A 20,421-nucleotide genomic window follows, 5' to 3' on the forward strand; every position below is an offset into this window, starting at 1 on the left:
TTAAGTTTTGCAAATTACAGCGTCTTGAGACTAGGCACCAGCAAGGTGATCTGATAGAGGTGTATAAAGCCTTGAATGGTTTGAGCATGCTCAATGCTGATGGGATTCTTCCTCTAGCTCAGAAAAATCACCTGAGAGGGCATAAATTCAAATTGAGGAAAGACAGATGTAGGATAGACGTGCAGAAATTTGCCTTTAGCCAGCGGGTGGTTGGCTGGTGGAACAGACTTCTATCCTTGTGGAAGTTGATAGCCTAAATAAGTTTAAGGCTCAGCTGGACAGGTATTTTGAACGAACAGAGGGGTGAAGTGGAAGTGGGTTTTTTTTTTTTTTTTTTGGCTGATGCTGCATAAGCTTGCTTTCTTGCATCAAATGCCTCTACTAATGCTAATGTAAGGGTTGCATTCCGGGGAACTCTATGCAAGTTGGAATTTCCCCCCATGCTTGTGCATACTTGCAACTGTGCTCGCTGAATTGATTGAATCAAAAAAGAAATATTAGACAAACACGTAAATAGAATTATTTATTGTATTTATTCAATTTTTTTTATCTAATGTGCAGGAAAAATTGCAAAAGCATGCAATTTAAAAAAAAAATTTCTAAATTATAAAATTACAAAAAAGAAAGAGAGAGGAGACAGGCATAATGTCAGTAAGTTTTATCTCTCAAGCATCATTGCAAGGATCAATGTCTTCAGCTGATAAGTACGCTGCAGTGGAGGTTGAGGGCTATGGAGATTTAAAAGGGGTCGGCCACTCAACCTTATGAAAGAACATTAAGGGATGACTGGACGGTGGCTTTATTCTTTTCATCGTAGATTTCTTTGTAGCAAGCAAGCATATCATTCACACCTCTGTTAACTTTTAAGAATCATTTGCCCTCAGGATCCATCTTCTCAAACCATGCCATTGCTGATGCAATTTCACGAAAATCCACTGCCATCTCTCTCTGGTGATGAAGCATCTTGGCTCTTCATTTGGTTCACCTTGAGCTTAGTCAGAATTTTCTTCTTTCACTATCACTGTCTGCAAGTCAATAAGTTCTTAGTTAGATAATTCCTTCCCTTCTTCCTCTATTAACTCCTCCATGTCTTTGGCAACCTTCAACTGAAGTAGCTCTGCAACCTTTACAATCTTATCTGTAACCTCTTCACATGATCAGTCTTTTTCAAACCCTTCGAAGCCTTTTACGTGCCTTGGGCATATTTTCTTTCATGCGCCATTTAAACAACTTTTAGTAATTTCCACAGAGGGCCTTATTAATGTTTAAGATAGCGGGGTAAATATCGTAAGATTTCCAAAAGTCTCTTAATGTAAAATTTTTCTCATTGTCTACTGCACACAATGCCTGAGCAAATATGCGTAAATTCAAAATAACACCCAGATCCATAGGTTGGATGAATGAAGTCGTGTTTGGCGGTAGAAATATGACTCTCACATATTTCTACCGCCAAACATGATGGTAGAAATATGACTCTCATGTTTGAATTAAAATCATCTAAATGCGTAGGAGGTCCAGGAGCATTATCTAATAGAAGCAAAATCTTGAAAGGAATGTCATTGTCTTTACAATATTTTTAAACCTCGGAAATGAAGTAGCATTTAAACCAATCTTCAAAGAGAGGTATTGTTATCCATGCTCTCCGGTTCGATCGGAAATACACGGGTAGGGTGGCTTTATTGATGCCCTTAAATGCAAGAGGATTTCCAGAATGGTACACAAGCAGGTGGTTTTAATCTGTAATCTCCCACTGCATTAGCCCCAAGCAAGAGTGTGCCCTTATCTTTTGAAGCCTTGAAACCTGGCATTGTCTTTTCCTCTTTAGCAATGTATGCTCGATCTGACATTTTTGCCAATACGGAGCAGTCTCATCAATGTTATAAATTTTCTGCATCGAATAACTGCCTTCATCAATAATTTTTTCCAACACATCAAGAAAAATCTCTGCCACTGGAGAATCGGCACTGGCAATTTCACTGCATACTTTAATGCTTTGGAAACAGCATGGTGCTTGAACCTATTAAACCACCCGTTGCTTGCCACAAACTTGGCTTGGGGTTTGCCGTACTTATCCTTAATATCTTCATAAATACTTCTTGCTTTTGCTTGAATGGTCATTAGACTCAGGGGCACTCACTTCTGAATCTGATTTTCCATCCATATTATTAACAACTGTTCCATCTTCGATATAGCACTTGAACACTTTTGTGATCACTGTTGATCTTAATTATATTGATCCTTTGACATGTTCTTTTATACGTGCACTGTCCTTTAAAATAGTATTCACTGTTGAAGCAACAAGCCCTAATTCCCTTGCAATAGATGACAAACTTTATCCTGCTTCGTACTTCTTAATCATTTTCATCTTCATTTCTATATCAATCAATTTTGTTTCATTTCCTGGCACTACCACCACTTGCACCTTCGGTTGGTCGCTTTCCCTTCATCATTGTAATATGTAAATAGGAATGAGGAGAAGTTTCTGAAAATTTGTTTTTTATATGATTGAAGATTTCAGTGATGTTTGTTTGTTTTGTTTGTTATTTGGTTTTTAGGAGCATTAGCAACTAAGGCCATACTGCTCCAGGATATGTGGTGGTCATTCCCTGACCTTTCCGCATCCTCCGTATTTGGTGGTGACAGGCTCGAATCCCAGTCTAATCAAGAAGAGTGTGCTACGCACTGCTGCTCCTTCCGACCTGGCTACGGAGGAGCCTGAAGATTTCAGTGAAGGGGAACACATTTCACCATAATAAAGTAAAAACTCACACAATTGCAGTTATCGGTATTATCGCAAATGCAATAAGATAAAGTTTACTACCCGTTTATAATTAGATGCACTAACAGAAAAGCCTAATAAACCAGAAAGTGCAAATTGTTTTTATGGTCGTGATCTCCAGAAATGTGCTTTAGAAAAATATCACAAAGGCATTCAAAATTGATCCTTATAATGGAACATATAATGATGAAAGGGCAGTGCAATTTTAATTATAAATGACCTTTTAGAGAGATAAATAGCTTAGTAATATAGTAAAATTTTCAACTTCCACGGACTTGGAATGAATTACCAAAAAAATAAAATAAATAAAGTGTTATTGGGTTCACATTATGATATTTTCACAATACATCCATTTATCCCTACAGATGGAAAATACGTTTCCATATCTTTTTCAGTTTGCACTGCCTGGCAAAAACTTGCATAAAGTCAAATTTGTGTAAATCAAGTATTATGTAAGTCGGGGAGTTTCTGTATAATCATAAATTGTAAAACACTGTAAAATCATAAATTACAGTAAAAATACTGTAAAGATTAATTATATATAAAATCAAATCAGTACTTTTCAGAGAAGGAAGTGAAAAAAAAAAAAAAGTGGAAATTGGAAAATAAGAGCAAAGACAAGAAAATTAAAAGTACTAGAGGAGGCAATAACAGAAAAAAAAAAAAGCAATTGGAATTTTTGCCATTAATCAAATGAGCAAAAAAAACAGTAGAGGCAAGAATAACAATGGGCAACTTTTCAAGAATAATCTTTTGTAAAAAAAAAGAAATTAACCTAATCCAGAGGAGTACCACCAAGCAAATTTAAAGTACTGCCTTGCTGATGGATTTTGCTGGGGAAAAGAAAAAAAAAAAAAAATACTAATCTTATAAATATACTTTTAGTACTAACGTTTATGAACACACATTCTTAAATATATTTCAATAAAGTCAAATTTACAAAAAATTCTATTACCAAATTAAAAATGAGTACTTATTGTTAATAACGAAAATGAAGTCATTTAAAATTAAGGATTAGCAATACCATTATGAACAACATTTGAATGTCAGTTTAGTTATTAGTAATAATTTTCAGTAGAATGTATACCAGTTTGTAAAGAAAATAATTTATGCTATCCTGTTTCAGTTTGGTAGGCCTATTATTAATGCAAATCTTTGTAGTGCTGTAAGATTGCTTATAGCGAATAATGACCAAGGAATCACAAATTCTTTTTATATATGCATGCTATTATTAAAGTGATGATTAAATCAAAATTTTTCAACATTAAATTTTGTTACTTTTGGTTACTGAAGTTGTACACTTCAATTCTTAAATTATTCTTAGAGTAAAATTTCTGAACTAGCATTTATTCTTGTGACATCATATCTCTGGAAGTAAATTAAAATAATTAGCTCTTTCCATTGTATAAGAAATGAGACAGAGCATATGAACCTTATCTAAAGCAGAAAAATAAATCTTCGTAGTTTTCTTGACTTTTCTTGTATTCAATGTACAAAACACACAGTGGCATGGCTTTTATTTTATTTAAAAAAAATACATCCCTTTCTTTTTGATACTCAGTACAAATATAGCTGAAAAATGTAAACAAGGAAAAGGAAACTCTGCAGAACTGCTGAATGTAAGAAAATGAAAATCCCTATATGTAGCAGCTGAGGAAATGCATCCAGCATAGGTAAAAGTAACAATTTTGTATGAGCAAAAGAAAGAAAATTTTACTTCTTCATTAGCAAAGGCACATGATGCAAGAAAGCAAGCTTATATAGCATCAGCCAAAAAAAAAAAAAAAAAACCACAAACCCTTCTCATTTCACCCACCATTCACTATTAAAATATTTAATAGTTTGCAATTCTAAATAGATGTGCTACGGCTATTTATTTTGGACACAGTCTGTATAAAACATTGTAAATATTTTGAAAATGTGGTAGTTTCCTTCTTTGATCTGGTTCTCCTTCCAACAGAATAAGATTTAATTGCCACAACAAGAAGTTGTAATATGTGTTGACATTCATTGTTTTGCACACAAACTGCCAGATGTTAACTATTAGTTTCAAGTGTTATTGAAGACAGAGCATAACATCTCCAAAATATTTACAGCACACCAGACAGCATATCTAGAAATTTTCTTTGAAAGTGTCAGTGTAAGTAAATGTAACAGTTTACTAGCTCCATTGTGACATTAACCTACAAATATAATACATACTGATCAAGCAGGATAATTTCTTGTTTCTGAAAATCTAATAAAATTTTAAAATGCTCTTAAGTATACTTATTCTGTAATTCAATGCTATATTTTAATGGTAGTTATTATTACACAACACTTTTTTAAACTTTAATGAAATTTGAAGAATTCTGAGTACACAATAATAAATTAACAAGTTATTAACATTGTAAGATAAGGAGTTGGTATACACTGTCTTCTCAAGAGTATTCAGACACCACTTACAAAAGTTGAAGACGATGCAAGGTGAGCATATTTGTGTTTGGGGTTTTCCTTGGGGAAAAAAAAAAAAAAAAAAACTAAAATTTAAAATCACATTAACATGTTTTCATAACTCTAAAGAATGAAACCATAACAGCAAATTCCAAGACACACAAACAGTGGTTAAAATTAAACAACAGATTCATATTTGCAAAAATATGTAAAAGAAAAGTTACAATATTGCTGTAGTTTAAAGCAGTTATTATAGCAAAATTATATTACAGGTAGTTCTTGTCTTTATGAGTTAATTCGTTCCTAGCGCGCGCTCATAAAGCGAAAACTCTTAAAGCAGAAATTAAATCCCATGGACAATGTTAAAAACACTGGTTATGTTATCAACAATTAAATTAGTTAGCTAATTAGTTTGTTTAAACAATGATTGATTTATCCAAAAAAATTAAAACCTAGCCTGTAAAACAAGCAAATTATAATAAAGAAATTATGACTTACAAATGTTAAAGAATGTTTATTCATCATCATCGACTAAATGCATGCTTGTTGATCACTTATTATTGGCTCGGCACTCATTGGTTTGTTGCACAAGGAGTCTTCTTCGGAAGATGATTCAGAAATGCTTCAAGAGGCGTTTGTTTCCAAGATAATCTTCTCTTTTCTTTATAAATTTCAATAGCATGCATAAGCATTTTTTAACGAAATGCACAAATTGCAACTAACATGATTTGCATGGAGTAACAAGTTTTCTAAGCTTAAAATAAAAGAAATGAAGAGAAGATTCTGAAAATTTGTTTTTTTATACAATTGAAGATTTCAGTAAAGAGGAAATACATTTCACCATAATAACACAAAAAGCCACACAATTCCAGCTATTGGTATTTTCGCAAATGCAATAACAGAGTTTAACTACCCGTTTATAATTACTTGCAGTAACAGAAATGGCCAATAAACCGGAAAGTGCAAATTGTTTTATGATTGTGACCTCCAGAAATGTGCTTCAGAAAAATGTCACAAAGGCATTCAAAATTGGTTCTTATAACAAAACATATGATAATGATGAAAGTGTAGTACATTTTAGAGATTTAAATTGGTAACTAATACAATCTGCACTATAAAGACAACCTTTTAGAGAGTTATATAGCAAAAATTTCAACTTCCGAGGTCGTGGAACGAATTACCAAAAAACAATGTGTTATTGGGTTCCCGTTATGATATTTTGACAATATGATGGTATCTCTGGAACAGATTAATATCGTAAAGCTGGGTACACTGTATTGTATAGCTATGCACGTGGTTTGAAATGTGGTAGTTATGAATATTTAACATTCATTTTTTTTAAAATTAATGTTCATATTTTCGATTTTGTTGATACTTGATACTTTGAAAGGAAAAAAAAAAAAAAAACTCAAACCCAGGAACTCATAAAGCAAGAACTGCCTGTATAGCAAAAAAAGTTCCATATTTATTTATTTCACTCATTGTAACTCTAGAATTTCCAAATTTAATTGTTAAAAGTATGGTATGTTAATAATGGTTAAAATTAAACAAAAGATATACTCCTTTATTTATATCACATATACATCCTATTACAAAATTCTTCAATATCAATCTTTTATAAGATAAAACAAAACTTACTCTGGAACAGAATTAATTTGCTGAACAGGAAACTGTATACGAGTCCAGTAAAGTGGCTTCATAGGAACTTTTGGAGTAATAGGAGGTTTTCGAGCTATAAAATTTATTTTAATTTATGAAGTTTACAAGAAATCTGAATAAAAAATAGCTCTTATTTTATAATCATAATGATTATACAATTTCCTATTATATTAACAGAGAGCTTCTCATTCTTTTATAATGAAAAACATCAAACTAAAGTTTTCACACTTGAATAATAATCATAAAATCATAGCAATCGCCAAGTAATCATAGCAAAATTTTTTTTTACAGCTGAAGGCATCTTATGATGAGCAAGTCCACAAATGTAGTACGTTACTGGAGAACAGTCTTCAAGCAAGATAAATTTCAAAAACAACAGTTACAACTAGATTTTTACAAAAATGTTACAACTTATTTGGAGAGTTTAATTCCCCAATCACTCAAAAAAAAAAAAATATCAAAGAAAACAATGAATTCTGAATCTTTAATGCAATTGGACTCAACCATGTTGACTGTATCAAATTTTGTTGATACAGATGAATCCACTGAAGAGCAGATGATATTATGCTCTCGTAACAGATCAACAATATTTTAATTTTTACTGATTATTTTTTTTTGCCCCTTCCAATCAACCAACTCTCTTATCCCCCCCCCAATGCAATATATTCCTAAATGGTTTAGAGTCCAATTTTGATTGATTTTTTTTTTTAAATTAGCACTGTAATTACGAGTAGTAAGAACACTAAAATGCTAAGCTGATTGAAGTATGTTAACCTCCTTTATTTTAGGTGCATTTGCAAATATATAAAGTACCTATTGTCTTCACTATGCTTGCTGTGCCCATTCATATATAATAGCTTGACTTCAAGCAGACTGATTTCCATGAAATTTTATATTTTGATCTTTTAAAAAGATATATCAAGACATACCTAAATTTATTTACAATCAGATTCCATTTGGCATCTGATTCCATTTTGCAATAGTTCCGCATTTAAATTTGAGTGGGGATAGTGTCTGAATAGTTTGGCAAGTGAAGTTTTGATCATCTTACCAGGCATTACGTGATAAATTAGATAGTATAAGTAATTCTTAAATTAAATAATTAAGCACTTCACAAATTAGTTTCTAGCTTTTTATTGGTTAAATTATAAGGTAATATATTAGTATTAAAGTAGGAATAAGTACACTTACACCTGAACAATTAATTTTAGTTTCAAAAGTAAGTCACTAGCTTGCTCATCAATTAAATATACTTTGACAGAACTTAACAGAGCTAAGTTTTACCGAATATATTATAATCAAATTTAATTTTATCTAGAGTTAACAGTAAGCATAATACGATTCACTGGTATGGTACAGATAACAATTTACATTGGTAAGCATGGTATGATTCATTGGCATGGTACAGAGAGCAATTGCCAATGTTGATTCTCTTGCTTGTCACAGAGTTGTTCCTCATATTCACCATGGCATGAATGCAAAGTCCTCTCTAGCTAAGGGTGCTGCATTTCTGTGATAAATGAAGGAGTGAACAATGAACTAAAATGAAAACTTGATGTGCTGTTGCACAAAATGAAATCTGAGTGATGGAAAAGTAGAAAGTAAGTCTTAGAAAGTTATAAATATGGATTCTATAGTTACTCAAGTTTCTAGCACTATGCCAGATGATGGTCTCCTGTAAGATAAGGCACCAAAAATAGTCAACTGCAGACTGCTTTGATTCCAAGGATTGCAATTTTGTGGTTAAGAACCTTAGAGGGTATATACACAGTACAACAATTTGAAAACAAAACTGATGTTATGAGACAAGTGCTGCCATCTACTAAAAGTAAAGATGAAATGAAAGAGTGATTGTTCCTCAAGCACAGCAGTCAAGGTCAGTAGAAATTGTCGCCATTTCAGAATGGAAAGAGAGAGTTTGTGCTAAATTGCAAGTCTCTCCTGTGTCTGTTGTGGAGAGACAATGGAAGAACAAAGAGCAAACAAAGTTCCCTCCGAGTGGCATAAATGTTTTGCTTACAGAAGAGAATCACTGGAAGATGATGAACATCTGAGCCGGGCAAAATTATCCAAAACCAGAGTTGATTGACAAGGTGCAGGAAATCATTACAAAAGTCTGTGTACAGTTTGTTATGCATTCATTAGCAGACCGTCAACAAGAGGCACAAGTTGAATACTGCAGAGTACTCACTGAGACTGCTGAAAACAAAAAACTTCCTGAATTCAATTATTGCAGGCGATGAAATATGGTGTTTTCATACTGAAAACACCATATCTCATCGCCTGCAATATCTCATGAAAATGTGAGGAGTGGTAGTCGGCAAACTCTCCAAAAGCCAAAAAAAGTTCATCAAGAATGGGTCAAAAATCAAAACCATGCTCATCACTTTCTATGACAGCAAGAGAATTGTGCACAATGGCACAAAGCATTACTGCTATTTACTATCTGGACATTTTGAAATGTTTGTTGCAGAGAATCTGTTGAGTGATGCCTCAGTATAGAGAATATGGCAGTTGGTTCCTCCTGCATGACAATGCACCAAGCCACAAGGCTCTCATTGTTCGGGAGTCCTTGGTAGCAAAAAAAAAAAAAAAGTCTGCATACCATTGCACTCATCATATTCACCAGACCCTGTGATTTCTTTTTGTTCCCGAAGCTCAACACACCACTAAAAGACTTATTTTGATGATGTCAATGCCATTCAAAGAGCTATGATGAGAACATTGAACAGAATACCAGTTACTGACTTCCATCAATCATTCCAGTCATTTTGTGATTTTCGCATGCAGTGTGTGGACGTGGGAGGAAGTTACTTTGAATAAACCAAAGTTAGTTTACTCGTACACAATCATTATTTTTTTTCTAACATAAGTCTCGTTTTCCAATTGCCACACTGTGTATGGTTATCCACATGGGGACTAAAACATAAAACAAAAATAAACTGAGACCTTGTCATAAAATAAGACCATGCTGAAGAAATGCTACAAGATAGGTCAGAATGTTATTATCAGATCTGAAATTGTGTTCAGACACAACAAAAAGGGCTATGTGATGAGAGCATTGTTGATTAACTTTAAACCAGAGGGGTTTAGCCTTATGAATGGTGGTGGGGTAAGGGAATTTTCCTTGGTATTGCCTGTCCTGGTTGGTAAAAGAAACCTGTTTAGTGGTAGCCCCCCCCCCCCACACACACAGTTGTTGGAGAGAAACCCTGGAAAAATGTAGGTGAGTGTCATGAGCTATGTTTACATACATTTGCACTCGCCTTAAGAGCACTTGTGTACAATCCCAAAATACTATACAGTAAGTCCCTGAGTTATGTCACTTTGGACTTATGTAAATTTTTTTTCACTCAATTTTTTTTTTTTTTTTTTTAGGATTGTAAAATTTAAAACAGTAAAAAAAAATAAGCAATCAATAATGATGAACACAGCACGCACAAATGAGATATGGAGTAACAAGTTTACGAAGCTTAAAAATTAGGAATGAAGAGAAGATTCTGAAAATTGTTTTTTATATGACTGAAGAGTTCAGCAAAGGGGACACACACAATTCACCATAACAACATACAAACCCACAGAATTTCAGCTATCTGTATTATCACAAATGCAATAAGAGAGTTTACTGCCTGTTTATAATGAATTGCACTAACTGAAATATGCTTTAGTAAAATGTGAGCTCACGTGGGGTGATAATAGCATGTTTCCACCTTAACCCTGTGAAGTTCTTTACAGAAAATTTCATTTTGACTGTTATTGTGGTGCCGACTAAGAGAATAAGTGACAGCAGCACTAGTAAATCTACCAAGAAAAGGAAAGCAATTGATTTGGATCAAAAAATTAAAATAATAAGGATGTATGAGAATGGTAAAACATTAACAGGTATCTCACAGAATTTAGATTTATCGGTGTCAACAGTGAACACAATAATAAATGACAAAGGAAGAATAAAAGAAGCAGTGAAGGGATCGGCACCAACAAAGTCAACTAGAATAACCAAGGCTACAAAATGCATATCAGTTTTTATAGTACAATAACATGTGCTTTTTCTCTTTAACTATACTCTATTATATATATATATATATATAGTAAAATGTATATATTTTACTATATAAATTTACTTTACTATATATATATATATATATATATATATAAATAAAATATATAAATATTTTTCTATATATATATATAACTAATGTATAAAAAATATATAACTATTTTTCTTCATTCTACTGAGGATATTACTACTACTTCAATATCCCTATGTTGCTTTAAAAAATCACCTAGTCTGTATCACATTGTGCAGAAGCAGTCATTCAGGCCAATAACAGCCAACATGCTATTATTTCATGGTCCTAATAAAGCGGCTAGGCAATGTAACACAAGGGGCACTAATATCCTTGACTGGTCCTCACCAAAGAAAACCAAGGTTGTTTGTTTGTTATTTGATTTTTAGGAGTATTAGCAACTAAGGCCATATTGCTCCGGGGATATGCAGTGGTCATTCCCTGACCATTCCACATCCTCTGTATTTGGTGGTCACAGGCTCGAACCCCGAACTGCTGCTCCTGCCCACATGGCTATGGAGGCACCAAAACCAAGGTTGTAAGGGTTTTTTTTTTTTTTTAATTTTAAACTTTCAATGCCACTGATGAATGGCAATATAAAAACAGTTATTTCAGAATTAAGACATATTTCCTTTCTATAATTATTTAAAGCATGGAAACGTTTATTAGAAGATCATGGAATTGCTTATTGCTATCTGTGATCAAAACTAAGGACTCATTCACAGCAACACAACAAAAAGCAACAACTTATTTTCTGCCTCATGTAGCCAAGCAGCCAATACAGGTGTGCAGTAGTACACTGAACTCACATGACCATAAATATGGTTACTAGTAGTTAACATATATAAAAAATAAGACTTTACCTCAATGCTCTTTTGTAGAATGCTTCAGCACGCAGAACTCCTGAATTCGATAGAACATAAAATTATTTAATGGCTTCTCTCCTCCAAAGACACAAGAATGGCTCAACAAGTCCGCGATAGATAGCTAAGAAATCCACCCAACCACCAATACATCAAATCACCACCACATAATCCTGGATGACAGAAGGCATTATGTCTAATAACATCGATAAAAGTTGTGTCATTATGATTAATAACATCAGTTGCCTAAATTATTCACTATACGATTCCTTTCACCTGAAAGGTGGTATTTATGCATATGTCCATTCTGATATTCCCTGTCAGAGACTTGGTAATTTGGAATCTCCTCTTTTCGATCTTCTCTGGATTAAAATCTCTCTACCTCATTATGTCAAATTCATCTGTTGTCTCTACCATTCTCCCAACGCCACTAATCACTCGGAACTCTTTGACTTCATCTCCTTGCAACTTGACTTTCTCCAGTCCAGCTTTCCTAACAGTGAGGTAATTTTCCTCAGTGATTTTAATATTCACAACTCCAGCTGGCTTCCGTTTTCTAATTACATCGACCCAGCTGGTCGAGATGCTGAGACTTTGGCAATTACTAATGACCTCACAGAAATTGTTCATTTGCCTACCAGAATACAGGACAATCCTAACCATACAGCCAACATGCTTGATCTTTTTCTCACAAACAACCCTTCTAAGTACATGGTCGAAGGGAGTGGTCCTTTAGGCACCTTTGACCACAACTTGTTGATTCTTTTTTCTACAGTGAAGCCTTTATCTCATGGATATTCCCAACCTCATGTTGTTTGGCATTACAAGAATGCAAAATGGGATGACCTGCAGATTTCTTTTCTTCTTTTCCTTGGTCAGATTACTGTTTCAAAACTTGTGATGTCAACGTTTGCTCAGATCATGTCAGTGAAATTATTCTTGTAGGAATGGAATCCTTTATTCCACACTACACTTTAAAACCTCCTCCTTTATCTAAACCTTTGTTTTCCAATAAATGTTCTAAGGCTGTTGAAGAGAAGAATGTTGTATATCATTAATCGGCTTGTTTCCAATTCTTCAGCTTCATTTTCTGCCTACAACAAAGCTCACAACTGTAAAGCAGTTATTAATCAGTCCAAACTAGAATTTCAACAGGCTAAGAGTAGAAAACTTGCTTCTTGCCCTAATGGTAGCCGAGCATTCTTGTCTCTAGCCAAAACTATTGGCCGCAACTTTTGCCCATCTCTGTCAAAACCAGATGGTGCTGTTGTCACTTCAGCCAAGGATAAAGCTGACCTGCTAGCATCCCATTTTTCTTCCAATTCATGTATTAATGATCTTGGTAAAACACCTCCCACCATTCCCAACACGCTCCATTCAATGCCTCCTGTGGTCTTCTGTCAAAAAGATGTCAGAAGGATTTTGATGAATCTTGAGGCTAAGAAAGCTCCAGGTCTGATGGTATTTCTCCACGTGTGCCCAAAACCTGTACTTTTGCCATCTTTTTTTCACTTTCTTATTTCAAAAGTGTTTTTCCTTCTGCTTGGAAATTTGCTCATATCCAGCCAGTTCCTAAAAAGGGTGACAAATCCCTCCCATTCAATTATCATCCCATTGCAATTACTTCTACTCTTTCTAAAGTAATGGAAAAATCAATTAACTGCCAACTTTTAAACTACCTAGAAAAACCTTCCATCTGATCAATGATTGCCAGTATGGATTCCATCAGTGTCGATCCACTGGTGATATTCTGGCTTATGTTACTCAATCATAGACAAATTCAGTGGAAACGTTTGGTGAAACAAGCAGTTGCTCTTGACATCTCAAAAGGCTTTCGATCGTGTTTGGCATAATGGTCTTCTAAACAAGCTTCCATCTTATGGTTTGCCAACTGTTTTTTATAATTGGTTATCCAGTTTTCTCTCTGATCGCTCACTGAGGGTGATGGTATATGGCTCTCTGTCTTATAACTTCTCCGCTAATGCTGGTGTCCCCCAAGGTTCAGTTCTTTCCCCCACTCTTTTCCTCTTGTATATTAATGACCTTATTCCATTGACTGCAAATCCTATCCACTTGCCAATGATAGCACATTGCATTCCACTTTCCATTTCGAGAAATCTTGTCCTGCTCAATCAGCTTCAATTTCTCGAATATCCGCTATCAATTCCTTAAATACTGATTCTCCAGGTAATTCTCCAGTGGAGCAAAGACAACTTAGTTGATTTCAATCCTTCTAAAACTCAGTCTTGTCTTATATCTCACAAAAAGGATTCTTCTACTCCTATGCTTATCTTTGGTGACACTCTGATTTCTAGGCAAGATGATATCTCTTTCGGGGATTACCCTGACTTCTAATCTCTCTTGGTACAAGCAGATTACAAATATTGCTTCCTTTGCATCTAAACAACTTGGTTTTCTCTTTCGCTCTCATTGTTACTTTTCTTCCAAACAGCTGTTCACTCTGTACAATTCCCAAATCCACCCTACCATGGAATATTGTTCCCACATCTGGGGTGGTGTCCACAAAACCTCTCTCAGGTTTCTAGATTCCATTCAGAAGAGGGCAGTTAGATTAATTAATGACTCATCTCTAACTGAGTCTCTCCACTTGCTGTCTCATAGACGTACTGTTTCTGCTGCATGCCTTTTCTACAGATACTTCCATGGGCACTGTTCTTCTGAATTGGCTTCTATAATTTCCGCTCTCTCTTTCAAAACAGTCCAAACACATGCCACCACCAGCCAACATCCATTTACTGTTCAACTTCAAACTCACAGAACCAACTTTCCATCTTTCTCGTTTATTCATTCAACTGCTGTTTTCTGGAACAACCTTCCTTCATACGTATTTCCTGAAAATTACGTTCTGCAGAAGTTCAAGTCTAACGTCAACAAATATTTTTTTTCGTCTTCAACCTCCAACTCAAGCACTATAGGTTCTAATACCTCTAGTGTTTGGAGGAAGAGAAGAAGAAGAAAAAGAAGAAGAAAGAATTTGGCATTTGGATACAGTTGCTTTCATGTTTACACAACTTTGCCTATTGTTATCCTTCCAATCTGCTATGTCCTGCAACATATCTTGTAAGACATACCACAAGTTAACAACTTTATACATCACTCTCCTGAACAGTTAGTTATTCACCTGTTGGAGGGGAGGCAGCAGGCAAACTGCCTTTGTTCCCTGAGCCTCACATAATGTAATTTAAGATCAATACAACACATAATGCCCTAGTAATGTGTTCAGTGTGTTTGATGGCTTGGTTTGTAGTAGATCTGAGGAGGGGGAAGAGAAGGGATAAATTTTCTGTTTATACTCCAGACAACCACATGGTCAGGAGTTCACAAGATCAAGGTGATACAAGAAACAGCACCCCAGTCACTGAAAGCACGTGTACTTATGTACCCTTGCGACTGACCACCAAGCTACAGCACCACTGTTATGATAGTTCCTTTCATTATTATGATATTGAATACTAGTTCACTAATTATAATGCAAAATAAGTGTAGTGTTATTTATATAAATTACTTAGATATTGTTTCATATATTTCAACTTTTAGTGTAGTGTTGTGTCCATCTGGAGAGAATACCGGATTTCATATAATCATTGTTATCTCCTACTACTCTAGGAAAACAATAACAACTCTTTAAAACAACAATGATAAGAATTCAGATGTTTATTAAACTTGCAGGAAAAGAAAAACAAGTGAACTGAAACTTTGAGGAGTACAGTAATTATCAATGAAACAAACATATTCTTTTCCTTATTATGAAAGCAGATTCCACTTAGTTATTCATATATCAGGTATTACAGTTTTAAACTAAGAAATGCATAAATACGAGTAATATGATCAAATATCATTAACTAATGCTGGTTTTGCTTAACTATCAGAAATATATTTAAATCAATCTGCAATAAAAAAAAAAAAAAGTTGGAAGTAAAATGATGAGAAGAAAACTAGTAAGAGAATAGCAGCAAGACCCTTTCTGACTTATGGAAAGTAAAAAATTTCCAGTTAGGTTACATTAGGCTGTAGAAATCACTGGACGACCCCAAGAAACAATTCAGAAAGATTGGATTTTTGTAATATATCATGTAAAATTTTATTGAGGCCCATGTAATTATTATGGATTATCCATATCCATAGGATTTCCCTTAACAACATCCTAAGAACACAATTTATAACAGTAACAAAATGACCATTAGTTGTTACTCACTACTCATATATTTATCTTAATACAAATTATCAGATTTGAAATGCAACTCTTAGAAACACTAAATAAAACTGTATAAATACTATTTAAATGCATTCTGGTAATGTTGAATGAAGGAAAACTTATAAAATGTGCTTACCAGAGGGAGGCTCTGACAAAGAAGTAATACTTCCACCTGGCAATCGTGCTGGTGGGAGTGGTACCAAAGTTGCTCCAGGTGGAGGAGGAGGTGGCACGCCACCTGGAAGAGGTGGTGGCGGCGGCAGTGGAGAAATGCCTCCTAGAGGCGGAAGAATATTTCCCGGAGGTGGTGGTGGTGGTGGTGGTGGTGGGGGAGGAGGAGGAAGAATGATTCCTGGAAGTGGTGGTGGTGGTGGTGGCGGTGGGATATTTTCATACAGAAGTGGTGGAGGGGGTGGTGGAGGTGGGGGAATAGGAATGTTTTCATAAAGAAGAGGAGGTGGAGGAGGGGGAGGTGGTGGTGGTGGAGGAGGTGGTGGTGGAGGAGGAGGAAGAATGGCTGGTGGGGAAGGAGGACGTAATTGCATTTCATCACTTGGGAAAGGTGGTGGTGTTGGAATACTTCCTCCAGGCAACCGTTGAGGAGGTGATGGAGGAATACTTCCACCTGGAAGCCTTTGTGGTGGAGATGGTGCACAAATATCACCTGAAAGATAAACAGTACATGCTTCAATGAGTAAAATTAACTTTAAATATATATATATAAAAAATAACAAAAATTAGGAGAAATAAACTAAACCAAATAAATACCTTCTGTTTGTGTATAAACACTATTTATTCCACATTTTATTGTTTGCATGCATACTGATACTGTTTTACTTTTATGTTCCTCAGTTTGGACTGCAACTGACTCATAAATTGGCGTAAGACTATAAAAAGACTCAGATAGATCTAGTGTATCTGTCTGTAAGGCAATATTTCTATTAATCGTTGAAACACAACTTCCCATGGAAGAATCTGGCGAACTTAAGTCACTCTTTGCTTGTCTTGCTAACTCTTCAATTCCAGCAAGTGTCTGGTATTTTTCTACTTGAAATTCAAGATGAGCAACTTTATTTTCATATTCATCTATTGTAGCAGCTTGCTTATCCTAAAGAACCAAGAAAATTTTACACATAAATAACTCTTAAAATATATCTGGAAAGTTTAAGTTATAAATTTCAGCTTTAAACTGATTGACCCTATAAAACATAAATCAAATAACAAGAAATCACATATGCAAAAATCAAATAACCACCCTCAGTATGCATTAATCTGTTAGTAATATCAACTTAATGAGCATTTTCCATCTAAATTCACACATAAGGAACCCTGTAGGGAAGTGGAGGCCAGAAGTTTATCAAACTCTACCAGTGAGCTAAATGATTTTGTAATAAGCGAGAGGAATGGGGAGGAAAAATTGTTGAAGTTAAACATAACAAGGGTACTTGCAGTGGATGGGAGTTATCTAGTTATATTAAGGGGGCAGAAAGGAACTAAGCAAACCCTTAGCCATAATTATGAGAGCATTCTCGAATTCAGGGGAAATCCCCATGGACTGGAGATATGCAAATTATCCCAATTCACAAAGAGGGGATCAAAAGATGACACAAGAAATTACAGATCTGTTAGTTTAACTTCTGTTCCAGGGAAAATAATGGAGTCACTGGTTAAAGAAGCATTGCAGGATCATCTAGACAAGACTACAGTTATAGTTCAGACACAGCATGGGTTTGTTAAGGGGAAATCTTATCTGACCAATTTGATTGGATACTATGAGATGGTCACAAAGGAACTGGATGCAAAAAATAATTTTGATAACATATACTCAGATTTCAGGAAAGCTTTTGATATTGTTACACATAAAAGACTGCTATACAAATTGGAGCAGTATGGCATTAAGTGCACTGCTGCTATGGATAAAAGGATGGTTAAGTGGGAAAAGACAGTGGTAATCAATGGACACTGCTCTCCATGGATTAATGTTATTAGTGAAGTCACCAGGGTTCGATGTTGAGCGCCATGTTTTCTATATTTATCAATGATATTGATGAAGGTATATCAGGCTTAATGTTCAGGTTTACAGATGATATGATACAAATATTGGAAGGGTTGTTAATGAAAGTAATGACATTATGCTGCTATAACAGGATCTAGTAGTTGGGCAGATGGGTTGAGAAGTGGCAACTGAAGGTGACAAATGTTGACAAATGCAAAGTACTGCATATGGGTAGCAGTAAACCCAGAATAATGTACCAACTGTATGGTACTACACTTAGGGTAGTAGAGAATGAAAAGACCTGAGAGTAATAATGCAGTCAGATACGAAGTTTTTCAGAGCAGTGCAGCAGGCAGCCAAAGCAGTACATGGGGTCTTGTTAATGATATACAGGAACTTTGCTAGCAGGGATGATTAGGTGATGATTATCCCTTTGTATAAGGCAATGGTTAGGTCACAGCTCGAGTACTGCATACAGGTCTAGAGGCCTCACTTGAGGAAGCAATGTAGAGCTATTGGAATGTGTACAGAGAAGGGCAACAAGACTGTGAGGGAAACAAAGGGATGCTCTTACCAAGAAATGCTTAAGTTCTGAAAATTGCAATGTCTGGAGACTAGGTACCTGTAAGGTGACCTGATTGAGGTGTATAAGGTTTTGAATGGTTTGAGCAAGCTCAGTGCTGATGGAATTCTTCCTCTTGCTCAAATTACACACTTGAGGGCCATAAATTCAAATCAAGGAAAGACAGTTGCAGATGTGCAAAAATTTGCCTTTAGCCAGTGAGTGGCTGAAACAAACTCCCATCTGCCATTGTGGAAGTCGGTAGTGTGAATAAATTCAAAGAGAAACTGGACAAACATTTGGAGACAAGGGATAGGTAAAATAAGTTTGTTTGTTTTTTTTGTTTTTTTTCCTAGCTGATGCTATATAAGCTTGCTTTCTTGCATCATTTACCACTACTAATGCTAATTTTAAATTTTACTCCCACCTTTTGCTATTTTGTTCTACTTCACACAGAAACCATTCTGTTCACTAAAAATGCTTTGCACGATAATTTTTTCTTGTCATGGTGTCTCTATCAAAAATTCAAGAACTCTATTCAATAGGGAAAAAATATACTATAAAGTTAACAATACTATCATGCAACTGCCAGCAGACTAACAAGTAGATAAATGTTGGGAATGAATTCAAAGAAAATTTAACTAAAAGCATTGAATTTATGGGACTATCTAACCCATGGTGGTAGAACACAAAATGTGGCAAAAATGGTGGCAGGACACCTGAATTTATTTTATTTTTTTGAAAAATACATTAATTATTTAATTAATAAATTAATTTTTGGAAAATGTTTTGGATTTTTTGAATTCTGTTTAAACAGTGCCAATACTTCATATTTTCTTAATGGACTGCGGTACTTATTATATGTACTTTAAATTTTAATGAAATTAAAGCTTATTTAAATATGCTGTTTTACATCTTTTATTTTCAAAAAAAAAAATTTTTTTTAAATATTAATTCTGCTGAAACTTGCAAAATAACACTTTAGACATAAAAATAGAAACAAATCTCTTATTCACTTCCATTTTTCAGTTTAAAAACTCATTATATATATTTTGCACTATTAGTTACTTCTGTTTCCAGGTTTATTTCAAAAGTTATTTCAAACTTGGCATGTTCACAGTGCACACAAAATTTGAAACTACACATCCTGCTTCCTGCAGTGTACTGTCCATCTTTAGAGAATACTGGGTTTCGTATAATCATCTTTACTCCAGGGAAAACAATAACTCTTTCAAAAATAATTAGGATAAGAATTTAGATGTTTATTAAACTAGCAGGAAAAGAAAAACAACTAAACTGAAACTTTAAACAAACAGTATCGGCACTTCTATGGTATCACACCCTACTCTTCAAGCAAATCACAAAGCAAAAAAGCCATAGTTGCAAAGATGGCGGCAAGTAATCTGACAGGTTCTCGCACACAATTTCTGTATAAAAATGATAAAAAAAAAAAAAGTTCAGAAACTACTGTAGCAATAAAATGATTATATTTAAGAAGGTGAAAAATATTTGAGCTTTTTAATCGTTGATTAATGCTTAACATAGGATTGTTATTTTTGAGGATCATCTGTAAAAGGTTAGACACTGCTACTGCCAGGTTAAGACCACAGTTTCATTTACTGACTGTCCTAATGATGGGAAAGAAAAAGCACTTTTAAAATTAAGCAATACTTTTACTAAAAAATTTCCCCAACTCACACTTTTAAGCTGATACAGAACACTATCTTTTCTTCGTGTCATTGAACATTAAAAAATTGTACTTTAAAAGTATGTGAGGAGATATAACTGGTTAAAATAGGGCAATATCAAAATTGGGAATGAATAACCAAAACTGAATGACCTATTT

At 34.6% G+C, this 20,421-nt stretch overlaps 1 protein-coding gene across 1 annotated transcript in view; it reads right to left on the reverse strand.

The window, feature by feature from the left end:
* The window catches only part of LOC150084862 (uncharacterized), a 243,598-nt gene that overhangs the window by 150,996 nt on the left and 72,181 nt on the right, over positions 1-20,421 (reverse strand). The window contains exons 5-7 of the mRNA XM_090376371.1: positions 16,786-17,125; positions 16,154-16,681; positions 6,851-6,944 (exon numbers count right to left, since the gene is read on the reverse strand). Of these exons, the coding sequence (XP_090232497.1) occupies positions 6,851-6,944; positions 16,154-16,681; positions 16,786-17,125 (962 nt within the window). The remainder of the gene's footprint in view (positions 1-6,850; positions 6,945-16,153; positions 16,682-16,785; positions 17,126-20,421) is intronic.

The sequence above is a fragment of the Mastigoproctus giganteus genome, chromosome 6, assembly GCF_048544385.1.
Source record: "Mastigoproctus giganteus isolate SK-2022 chromosome 6, ASM4854438v1, whole genome shotgun sequence".
Lineage (NCBI taxonomy): Eukaryota > Metazoa > Arthropoda > Arachnida > Uropygi > Thelyphonidae > Mastigoproctus > Mastigoproctus giganteus.